Source organism: Macaca fascicularis, chromosome 1 (genome assembly GCF_037993035.2).
Source record: "Macaca fascicularis isolate 582-1 chromosome 1, T2T-MFA8v1.1".
Classification (NCBI taxonomy): domain Eukaryota; kingdom Metazoa; phylum Chordata; class Mammalia; order Primates; family Cercopithecidae; genus Macaca; species Macaca fascicularis.
The window spans coordinates 141,752,955-141,765,272 of NC_088375.1; the positions used below are offsets into that span (position 1 = coordinate 141,752,955).

General features: G+C 38.9%; 1 protein-coding gene across 14 annotated transcripts in view; it reads left to right on the plus strand.

The window, feature by feature from the left end:
* Positions 1 to 12,318, plus strand: part of EVI5 (ecotropic viral integration site 5) — a 271,149-nt gene that overhangs the window by 95,295 nt on the left and 163,536 nt on the right. For 12 of the 14 annotated variants that reach the window (XM_045367267.3, XM_045367270.3, XM_074001609.1 and 9 more), the window contains one exon: positions 97 to 194. The exons of the other annotated variants lie outside the window; for them this stretch is intronic. In XM_045367267.3, the coding sequence (XP_045223202.1) occupies positions 97 to 194 (98 nt within the window). The remainder of the gene's footprint in view (positions 1 to 96; positions 195 to 12,318) is intronic. 14 annotated transcript variants of the gene reach the window in all.

Genomic DNA, 12,318 nt, shown 5'->3' on the forward strand with positions numbered 1-12,318 from the left:
GCCACCATGCCCAGCCCATAATTTCTTGAATGTCTTTGGATTTCACTATTAACAGCACTTAAGTCATTCTTATATTTTTCTTTTATTGTATCTTAGCACTTTCAAAAGGTCATTCCACATCAGTTTGACGGTGTCCCAGACAAGCTAATCCAAGCAGCTTACCAAGTCAAATACAACTCAAAGAAAATGAAAAAGTAAGTATTTTATATTTTTGTTGGAAATTCAGTGGAAGTTGCAAAACATTCTAGTGATACAGTTTTCCTCCTTAGGTTATAGAACTGTTTTATTTTTTTTGGTGGTATTAGTTTCATTATAACATAAAGCTAATATTAGAATATACTGCTTTTAATAGTGGTGCGTGGGACTAGCATGTACTACCTTTAAAACTTTCCTCCTTTTACCTGTTGACTAGAATTAGGAGCCTGGAATGGATATACATATATGAGGATGCTGTTATTTTTGAAACCACTTTTCTGGTGTGGTCCCATTCATTGACATTCTTTTCCTCTTAGTTTGACCCCAGAGTGTCACTTAAGTTCAAAATTAGCATAACCAGCAAGATAGACATGAGGTATGGATTGAGAACTTAAAAATTTATTTATTTATTTTAGAGACAGGCTTTTGCTCTGTCACCCATGCTGGAGTACAGTGGTGTGATCATGGCTGCTCACTGTAGCCTTGAAATCCTGGGTTCAGGTGGTCCTCCCACATCAGCTTCCTAAGTACGGGAAGTACCCTGTCTCTACTAAAGTACAGGTGTACTACAGGTGCACACCACCATGCCTGGCTAATTTAAAAAATATTTTTGTAGAGACAGAGTCTCACTGTGTTGCCCAGGCTGGTCTCGAACCCCTGGGCTCAAGTAATCCTCCCATCTCAACCTCCTAAAATGTGGGGATTACAGATGTTAGCCGCTGCACCTGTTCAAATTTTATTTATTGTGCTACTTTCTAATGAAGCTTTTTTTGGTATGCATGTCCTAAAAGTTCAAAATAAACAGTCTTGGCTCATTAGTTTTATTTTTGAAACAGATTAAGTGTATTAATTAAAATAATCGCCATGATTTCTCTAGCTTCCAGCACTTAATTCTTAACCTGTGGTCATGTACTTTCTATGGCATAAAATGCTTTGAAATGAAAACAATACTGTATGCTAGCAGTTAGCAGTTTCTTTTCTGCTGCAATATGAAATTACATTAACATGTACAACATACTACTCCCATGGATATTCCTACTCCACAAAGTATATTTAAATATGAGTGAGAATTTTGTTATTAAAATTAGTTAGCTTTTCCATGCACAAATGATGTGTAGTCCCAGCTACTCGGGAGGCTGAAGCAGGAGGATTGCTTGAGCTCAGGAGTTCACAATCAGCCTAGGTAACATAGTGATACCTTATCTCTTTAAAAAAAATTAAAAAGTTAGCTCTAATTGACAAAAGCAAGCTGAGCCAATTTTTTAGCTTCAACTTTTATTATTAATAAGTTGCTTGTGATGTTTTAAATAAGCACCATCATGTTGATACATTTTAAATAACTACCATCATGTGGAGACATCATATAGACCAAAAAGCTGCTGTGCCTTGTAACTGATAAAATGAATTACCTCAATTTTTGTCACGTGGTAAAACCACATTGAACTCACACTAGCCAGGCAGAGAATTTATTTTACTTTAGAAGTCTGATAGAGAATGAGGTTCCTTAACCTTCTTGGTAACTAATTCTCCTTGTATAGATCTTGTCATATGTACAATCCATTTCTGAAATTTCAATTAATCCTGTTTACTTACCAGATTTCTGGCCCCCTAGTTCTTTCACTACCTTATTCATGCTCTCCCCATTCTGCTTTATCAAGATCTCTAGATTGAGGTGTAAAAGCCTTCTTCTGATATGAACAACTGTACTTCCTCTGCCCTTTTGTTTCCTGTATTCATGTAGCCAATTGTTGTTGCATAGTTACTGAGATTGCTGACAGTAAATTATGTTTCCAGTGGCCTTCCATGTGTGTTTATATTGGCTTTGATTAATTATCTGATTCCTCACAGTGGTTACTTCAAACCTTACCATTCTTCCCAAACTCCCATCCCCTTTTTGCCTAACTCTCACCAGATTACCTTATTCCTAATTCAGCAATCATTTTCAAACTTCCTAAACTTGCTGTCTTCCAGCTTGTAGACTTAGCTATGTTCTTTTTATTCTCCTTGTAGAATACAGTATTTTTTTCCTTTATAATGCTAATTCAGAATACATGATGTTACTCATTTCCATCTCTTCCAGCTCCTTGCTCCATTAACTATTCCTTCTGTCTGCTATATTCAATCTCTCTCTCTCTGTTGTTTCATTTTCTTCAATCTAAGAAAATAATTTTTAGTTCTGACTTAGAAGCAACAAAATAAAACCTTCCTCAACATAGCATTTCCTTTTCCTTTTATGAAGCTTAGCTGCGAAGGAAACAATAGATTTTACTCATTAGCTACAGGTCACATTCTATTTGCTTTTTTTCACTTGGGAAAATTTTCAGACATACAGAAAAATAGAATAATAAATATCCATTGCTTATTGTCTGCATTTAACAATTGTTAATATTTTGTCATATTTATTTTTTTCAAAGTATTTCAAAGTAAATATTGTTAATATTTTGTCATTTATTTTTTTCGAAGTATTTCAAAGTAAAGCTCAGAAATTGTGACACTTTACTCTTTAATACGTCAGTATTCATGTCCATAAAGTAATTTGCCTCCTTTACCACATTGCTTTCACCACTTAACAGTAATTCCATAATATTGCCTAATACTCAGTCTATGTTCACATTTCCTCAGTTGTGCCAAAAATTTCCTTGCCATTGATTGCATTGTATTCGGTTGTTCACTTACATTTTCAAAAATTTAGATCAGCACTACCTATTCCAATCTTCCTTTTTAATATATTGACTTGTTGAAGAGACCAAGTCAGTTTTACGGAGAATATCAAACCTGAAGGATTCATCTGATTATTTCCTTGTCATCTCATTTAACTTCTGTATCTCTTGTGTTTTCTATAAACTGGGAGCTAATGTGAAGACTTAATCTAATTAAGCATGAACATTTCTGGCAAGAGTACTTAATAGGTGATACCATGTACTTTATTCATCTTAAAAGATGTATAATGTCTGTCTCACTGTTATTAGAGATGCCATGATTGATGACTAGATTAAGGTAATGACAGATTTCTTTATTATAATAGCTGTGATGGCCCTCTTGGCACCTAGTAAGTACTTTGTAAGTTAATATTTTGGCATCGTAAGAATATCCAGTTCCTTATGACTTTCCACCTCTTGACTCAGTCTGCTCAAAAGTATTATTGAGGGCCAGGCACAGTGGCTCACACCTATAATCCCAGTACTTTGGGAGGCCGAGGTAGGCAGATCACTTGAGGCCAGGAATTCAAGACCAGCCTAGGTAACATGGTGAAATCCTGTCTCTAAAGGAAAGAAAAAAAAAAAAAGACCAAAAATTAGCCAGGTGTGGTGGTGTGCACCTTTAGTTCCAGCTACTCAAGAGACTAAGTTGGGAGAATCACTTGAGAAGTCAAGGATGCAGTGAGCTGTGATTGCGTCACTGTACTTCAGCCTTGGCAACAGAGTGAGACTCTGTCTCCAAAAAAAAAAGTATCACTGGGGATACTTTTCATGTTAAATTGTTTCATTTAGGATAACAAAAGCATGATTTTTAAAATGTCATTTTTCTTACTTTTATCAGTCAGCTTTCTTCATAACCTTTTCTTCTTTAACTGCAGCTAACTTCATTCTACTGGAAACACATATAAACACTTCATTATTTCAGCCAGGCATGGTGGCTCACACCCACAATACCAGCACTTTGGGAGGCCCAGGCAAGAGGATCGCTTGAGCCTGGGAGTTTGAGACCAACCTGGGCAACATAGCGAGACCCCATCTCTGCAAGAAATAAAAAAAGCTAACCAGGTGCCTGTAGTCCTGGCTTCTCCATAGGCTGAGGTGGGAAGATGGCTTGAGTCTGGAGTTGGAGGCTGCAGTGAGCTATGATCACAGCACTGCACTCCAGCCTGGGTGACAGAGTAAGACCCTCTCTCTTAAACAAAACAAAAAAACTTCATTAGTCCCTTTAATTACCAAATTCCAGAGAAAAGAGTTAGTGGGAATGGTATTCTTTTGAATTAGCCTATTCTTTTTCAGGGGGCATTATTAAGGACTTACAGGCCTATATTCAGAATGTTTTAATGTTGCAAAGTAAGTTGTGTTGAACATCACAAAATTTTGCCGAAGTGACACTAGTTTATAGTCTAACCCAGCAGTATATGAGTTCTTATTGTGGCCAGGTGCGGTGGTTAACACCTGTAGTCCTTTCACTTTGGGAGGCTGAGGCAGGCAGATTGTTTGCGCCTAGGAGTTTGAGACCAGCCTGGGCAACATGGTGAAACTTTGTCTCTACAAAAAAATACAAAAATTAGCTGGGTGTGGTGGCACCAGCACACCTGTGGTCCTAGCTACTCAAGAGGCCAAGATGGGAGGATCACTTGAGCCTGGGCGGTCCTGGCTGCAGTGATCCACGATTGTGCCACTGCACTCCAGCCTGAGTGACAGAGTGAGACCCTGTCTAAAAAAATGGTCTCATTGTTCTACTTTGTCATCAGTGCTTGGTTATTCTTAATTTTTGCCAATCTGCTTAATTTTTATCAATCACAGGGGGCATTATTAAGGGCTTGCAGGCTTGTATTCAGAATGCTTTAACATTGCAAAGTAAGCTGTGTTCAGCATCACAAAATTTTGCCAAACTGACACTAATTTATAGTCTAACCTAGCAGTGTATGAGTTCTTATTGTGGCCAGTATAAAATGTCTCATTTTCTACTTAATTTACATTTCCCTGATTGTTAATAAGAGTAAGCATCTTTTCATACGTTTATTGGCTTCATATTTTTCTTCTATTTTTTTTTTTCCTCCCTTTTCTCTTGCAGTGTCTACTTCATACTGCTTTGACTTCTTAGTGGTTGCTAGTTGTTTGTAATCTGGGTTGTAATCTTTGGTCAGTATTAAAAGATAAGTCTTGTTCATTTCTACCAAGTATCAGTCTTGGAATATATAATAAACTCACAACTGGACGTACCTCTCAAAAATACTCAAGCTTCCTGTTGGTTGGAGGGTGGCAGCACAGAAAAGTAAATGGTTTATTACATGCAAATATATAACAGATTATTAAAATTATATGTTAGAGATACCTAACCTGTATGTCTTCAAACTGGCATACACAGTCTGCGGGGTGTCAGGAAAATGTTCAGAGCTTAGTTAAGTAGATTTTCAATTTCTATCCATATTCTTTCCTACAGTTTATCTGTCTGATAACATTTCTGTAGTAGAGGTGCCTTGGTTCTTCTTCGCACCTTCCCTTTTACAGCATGCCTTCTCCCACTTTATTAAAGGAAGGAAGGAAAACCTGTCAGCCAATCTAGATCTTACTATGGTACATTACTTTAGTTTATAAAAAATCTCTGCAGCTCTAAACAAAAAGAACAGTTTCAGAATGACTTGCTCGTGAGGGAGTATCCCCTGAGAGAGCAAAGCAAGAAAAGTGGAAGTTTTCTTTATTACTATTATTATTATACTTTAAGTTCTAGGGTACATGTGCACAACGTACAGGTTTTGTTCAGCTCCCACCTATGAGTGAGAACATATGGTGTTTGGTTTTTCTGTCCTTGTCCTAGTTTGCTTAGAATCATGGTTTCCAGCTTCATCCATGTCCCTGCAAAGGACATGAACCCATCCTTTATTATGGCTGCATAGTATTCCATGGTATATATGTGCCACATTTTCTTAATCCAGTCTATCATTGATGGACATTTAGGTTGGTTCCAAGTCTTTGCTATTGTGAATAGTGCCGCAATAAACATACATGTGCATGTGTCTTTATAATAGCATAATTTATAATCCTTTGGGTATATACCCAGTAATGGGATTGCTGGGTCAAATGGTATTTCTAGTTCTAGATCCTTGAGGAATCGCCACACTGTCTTCTACAATGGTTGAACTAGTTTACAGTCCCACCAACAGTATAAAAGCATCCCTATTTCTTCACATCCTCTCCAGCATCTGTTGTTTTCTGACTTTAATGATTGCCATTCTAACTGGTGTGAGATGGTATCTCATTGTGGTTTTGATTTGCATTCTCTGATGACCAGTGATGATAAGCATGTTTTCATATGTCTGTTGGCTGCATAAATGTCTTCTTTTGAGAAGTATTTGTTCATATCCTTTGCCCACTTTTTGATGGGGTTGTTTGTTTTTTTCTTGTAAATTTGTTTGAGTTCTTTGTAGATTCTGGATATTAGCCCTTCGTCAGATGGGTAGATTGCAAAGATTTTCTCCCAGGTTGCCTGTTCACTCTGATGATAGTTTCTTGTGCTGTGCAGAAGCTCTTTAGTTTAATTAGATCCCATTTGTCTGTTTAGGCTTTTGTTGCCATTGCTTTTGGTGTTCTAGTCAGGAAGTCTTTGCCCATGCCTATGTCCTGAATGGTACTGCCTAGGTTTTCTTCTAGAGTTTTTATGGTGTCAGATCTTACATTTAAGTCTTTAATCCATCCTGAGTTAATTTTGGTATATGGTGTTAGGAAGGGATCCAGTTCCAGCTTTCTACATATGGCTAGCCAGTTTTCCCAGCATCGTTTATTAAATAGGGAATCCTTTTCCCATATTTTGTTTTCGTCAGGTTTGTCAAAGATCAGATGGTTGTAGATGTGTGGTGTTATTTCTGAGGTCTCTGTTCTGTTCCGTTGGTCTATATCTCTGTTTTGGTACCAGTACCATGCTGTTTTGGTTACTGTAGCCTTGTAGTATAGTTTGAAGTCAGGTAGCATGATGCCTCCAGGTTTGTTCTTTTGCTTAGGATTGTCTTGGCTATGTGGGCTCTGTTTTGGTTCCATATGAACTTTAGTTTTTTCCAATTCTGTGAAGAAAGTCAGTGGTAACTTGATGGGGATAGCAGTGAATCTATAAATTACCTTGGGCAGTATGGCCATTTTCAGAATATTGATTCTTCCTATCCATGAGCATGGAATGTTCTTCCATTTGTTTGTGTCTTCTTCTTTTGTTGAGCAGTGATTTGTAGTTCTCCTTGAAGAGGTCCTTCACATCCCTTGCAAGTTGGATTCCTAGGTATTTTATTCTCTTTGTAGCAATTGTTAATGTGAGTTCACTCATGATTTGTTGGCTCTCTATTATTGGTGTATAGAAATACTTGTGATTTTTGCACATTGATTTTGTATCCTGAGACTTTGCTGAAGTTGCTTATCAGCATAAGGAGATTTTGGGCTGAGACGATGGGGTTTTCTAAATATACAACCATGTCATCTGCAAACAGGGACAATTTGACTTCCTCTTTTTCTAATTGAATACCCTTTATTTCTTTCTCTTGCCAGATTGCCCTGGCCAGAACTTCTAACACTGCTTTGAATAGGAGTGGTGAGAGAGGGCATCCCTGTCTTGTGCCAGTTTTCAAAGGGAATGCTTCCAGCTTTTGCCCATTCAGTATGATATTGGCTGTGGGTTTGTTATAAATAGCTCTTATTATTTTGAGATATGTTCCATCAATACCAAATTTATTGAGAGTTTTTAGCATGAAGGCTGTTGACTTTTGTCAAAGGCCTTTTCTGCATCTATTGAGATAATCATGTGTTTTTTGTCATTGGTTCTGGTTATGTGATGGATTACGTTTATTGATTTGCGTATGTTGAACCAGCCTTGCATCCCAGGAATGAAACTGACTTGATCGTGGTGGATAAGCTTTTTGATGTGCTGCTGGATTCGGTTTGCCAATATTTTATTGAGGATTTTCACATCGATGTTCATCAGGGGTATTGGCCTAAAATTCTCTTTTTTTGTTGTGTCTCTACCAGGCTTTGGTATCAGGATGATGCTGGCCTCATAAAATGAGTTAGGGAGGATTCCCTCTTTTTCTATTGATTGAAATAGTTTCAGAAGGAATGGTACAAGCTCTTTTTTGTACCTCTGGAAGAATTTGGCTGTGAATTCATCTGGTCCTGGACTTTTTTTGGTTGGTAGGCTGTTGGTTATTGCCTCAGTTTCAGAACCTGTTAATTGGTCTATTCAGAGATTCTACTTCTTCCTGGTTTAGTCTTGGGAGCGTGTATGTTTCCAGGATTTTATTCATTTCTCCTAGATTTTCTAGTTTATTTGCATAAAGGTGTTTATAGTATTCTCTGATGGTAGTTTGTATATCTGTGGGATCGGTGGTGATATCCCCTTTATCATTTTTTATTGCATCTATTTGATTCTTCTCTCTTTCCTTCTTTATTAGTCTTGCTAGCGGTCTGTTTTGTTAATCTCTTCAAAAAACCAGCTCCTGAATTCATTGATGTTTTGAAGGGTGTTTTATGTCTCTGTCTCCTTCAGTTCTGCTCTGATCTTAGTTATTTCTTGCCTTCTGCTAGCTTTTGAATTTGTTTGCTCTTGCTTCTCTAGTTCTTTTAATTGTGGTGTTAGTGTGTTGAATTTAGATCTTTTCTGCTTTCTCTTGTGGGCATTTAGTGCTATACATTTCCCTCAATGCACTGCTTTAAATGTGTCCCAGAGATTCTGGTACATTGTATCTTTGTTCTCATTGATTTCAAAGAACATCTTTATTTCTGCCTTCATTTTAGTATTTACTCAGTAATCATTCAGGAGCAGGTTGCTCAGTTTCCATGTAGTTGTGCAATTTTGAGTGAGTTTCTTAATCCTGAGTTCTAATTTGACTGCACTGTGGTCTGAGAGACAGTTTATTGTGATTCCTGTTCTTTTACATTTGCTGATGAGTGTTTACTATCAATTACATGGTCAATTTTAGAGTAAGTGCAGTGTGGTGCTGAGAGGAATGTATATTCTGTTGATTTGGGGTGGAGAGTTCTGTAGATATCTAGTAGGTCTGCTTGGTCCAGAGCTGAGTTCAAGTCCTGGATATCCTTGTTAACCTTCTGTCTTGTTGATCTGTCTAATATTGACAGTGGAGTGTTAAAGTCTCCCATTATTATTGTGTGGGAATCTAAGTCTCTTTGTAGGTCTCTTAAGGACTTGCTTTATGAATCTGGGTGCTCCTGTATTGGGTGCATATATATTTAGGATAGTTAGCTCTTGCTGAATTCATCTCTTTACCATTATGTAGTGGCCTTCTTTGTCTCTTTTGATCTTTGTTGGTTTAAAGTCTGTTTTATCAGAGACTAGGATTGCAACCCCTCCTTTTTTTTGCTTTCCATTTGCTTGGTAGATCTTCCTCCATCCCTTTATTTTGAGCCTGTGTGCATCTTTGCACGTGAGATGGGTCTCCTGAATACAGCACACCGATGGGTCTTGACCGTTATCTAATTTGCCAGTCTGTGTCTTTTAACTGGGGCATTTAGCCCTTTTACATTTAAGGTTAATATTGTTATGTTTAAATTTGATCCTGTCATCATTGTGATGTTAGCTGGTTATTTTGCCCGTTAATTGATACAGTTTCTTCATAGTGTCACTGGTCTTTACAATTTGGCATGTTTTTGTGGTGGATGGTACCAGTTGCTCCTTTCAATGTTTTGTGCCTCCTTCAGGAGCTCTTGTAAGGCAGGCCTGGTGGTGACAAAATCTCTCAGCATTTCTTTGTCTGTAAAAGATTTTATTTCTCCTTCGCTTCTGAAGCTTAGTTTGGCTGGATATGTGATTCTGGGTTGAAAGTTATTTTCTTTAAGAACGTTGAATGTGGGACCCAACTCTCTTCTGGCTTGTAGGGTTTATTCCTAGAGATCCACTATTAGTCTGATGGGCTTCCCTTTGTAAGTAACCCGACCCTTCTCTGTGGCTGCCCTTAACATTTTTTTTTCCTTTATTTCAACCTTGGTGAATCTGACATTTTATGTGTCTTAGAATTGCTCTTTTCAAGGAGTATCTTTGTGGTGGTCTCTGTATTTCCTCAACTTGAATGTTGTCCTACCTTGCTAGATTAGGGAAGTTCTCTTGGTTAATATCGTGAAGAGTGTTTTCTAACTTGGTTCCGTTGTCCCCGTCACTTTCTGGTACACCAATCAAATGTATGTTTGGTCTTTTCACATAGTCCTGTATGTCTTGGAGGCTGTGTTCATTTCTTTTCACTCTTTTTTTCTCTAATCTGTCTTCTCTTTTTATTTCATTAATTTGATCTTCAGTCGCTTTCTTCCACTTGATTGAATCAGCTATTGAAGCTTGTGCATGTGTCATGAAGTTCTTGTGCCATGTTTTTCAGCTTCATCAGGTCATTTAAGGTCTTCTCTACACTCTAGTTAGCCAATCATCTAACCTTTTTTTCAAGGTTTTAGCTTCCTTGTGATGGGTTAGAACATGGTGCTTTAGCTCAGAGAAGTTTGTTATTACCGACCTTCTGAAACCTACTTCTGTCAACTTGTTAAACTCATTCTCCGTCCAATTTTGTTCTCTTGCTGGCGAGGAGCTGCAATCCTTTGGAGGAGAAGAGGTGCTCTGTGTTATGGAATTTTCAGCTTCTCTGGTTTCTCCTTATCTTTGTGGTTTTATCTACCTTTGGTCTGTGATGTTGGTGACCTACGGATGGGGTTTTGGTGTGGAAGTCCTTTTTGTTGATGTTGATGCTATTTCTTTCTCTTTGTTAGTTTTTCTTCTAACAGACCCTTCAGATGCAGATCTGTTGGAGTTTGCTGGAGGTCCACTCCAGACCTGGGTATCACCAGCAGAGGCTGCAGAACAGCAAATATTGCTGCCCAATCCTTCCTCTGGAAGCTTCATCCCAGAGGGGCACCCGCCTGTTTGAGGTGTCTGTCGTCCCCTACTGGGAAGTGTTTCCCAGTCAGGCTACACGGGAGTCAGGGACCCACTTGAGGAGGCAGTCCGTCCATTCTTGGAGCTCAAACGCCATGCTGAGAGAACCACTGCTCTCTTCAGAGCTGTGAGATGGGAACATTTACGTCTGGAGAAGCTGTCTGCTGCCTTTTGTTCTATGCCCTGTCCGCAGAGGAGGAATCTATAGAGGCAGTAGGCCTTTCTGTGCTGTGGTGGTCTCTGCCCAGTTCATGCTTCCAGGCCTCTTTGTTTACACTCTGAGCTACTGAAGCCTCAGCAATGGTGGACACCTCTCCCACCGCCAGGCTGCAGCCTTGAATGTCGATCTCATACTGCTGTGCTAGAAGTGAGCAAGGCTCCATGAGCGTGGGACCCGCCAAGCCAGGCACCGGATGGTATCTCCTAGTCTGCTGGTTGCTAAGACTGTGGGAAAAGCTCAGTATTTGCTCAGGAGTGTAGGAGTGTACAGTTTCTCCAACTATAGTCTGTCATGGTCTGCCTTGGCTAGGAAATGGAAATCCCCCCGACCCCTTGTGCTTCCCGGGTGAGGCGACGCCCCACCCTGCTTCTGCTTGCCCTCTGTGGGGTGCACCCACTGTCCAACCGGTGCCAGTGAGATGAACTAGGTATCTCAGTTGGAAATGCAGAAATTCCCTGTGTTCTGTGTCAGTCTCGTCGGGAGCTGCAGACCGGAGCTGTTCATATTTGGCCATCTTGGAAGCCAATCCGAAAAATGGAATTTTTCTAATTTCTAATTTGGGTTTCTGTTTTCATCCAGCTGAGAAATGCTTGGCAAGCCTGCTTTATCTTTCTTACAATTAGAATTCAGAAGTAGAATTGTAATTATGGGACAAATTATTAATTCATGTTTATTTGAATTGAAAAGTGAACGCAACACTTTAATGAGAGGAAGTAAATATAATTTGGCTCATTGGTTTAATAATAACGACTGCCTTTGCCAGTTAGGTCCTAGAGTAGACGTTGTCCATAAATAAGATAAATGTCACTTAAGTTGCAGTGGAAAAATTTTAAAGTACATATAAATTACAACGGTATGTCCTTTTTAACTATATTTACACTTGAGATAAAACAAAATTTAGAAGTCTTTAAAATGTATATGAGGAAACATTCTTTTAGCAGATACATGAGCAGAAAAATAAGACCACAGACATGGCAAGGATGATGGCAGAGGAGGAAGTTTCAGGTAGTTCTCTGAAGGAGATAATACCTGAGTACAATTTTGGAGACCTTGGTTTCTTTCTTTTTCTTTTTTTTGAGTCGGAGTCTTGCTCTGTCCCTCAGGCTGGAGTGCAACGGTGCAATCTCGGCTCATTGCAACCTCCGCCTCCAAGGTTCAAACCTCAGCCTCCTGAGTAGCTGGGACTACAGGCGCATGCCACCATGTCCAGCTAATTTTTTTTTTTTTTTGTATTTTTAGTACAGACTGGGTTTCACTATGTTGGCCAGGCTGGTCTCAAATTCCTGACCTCG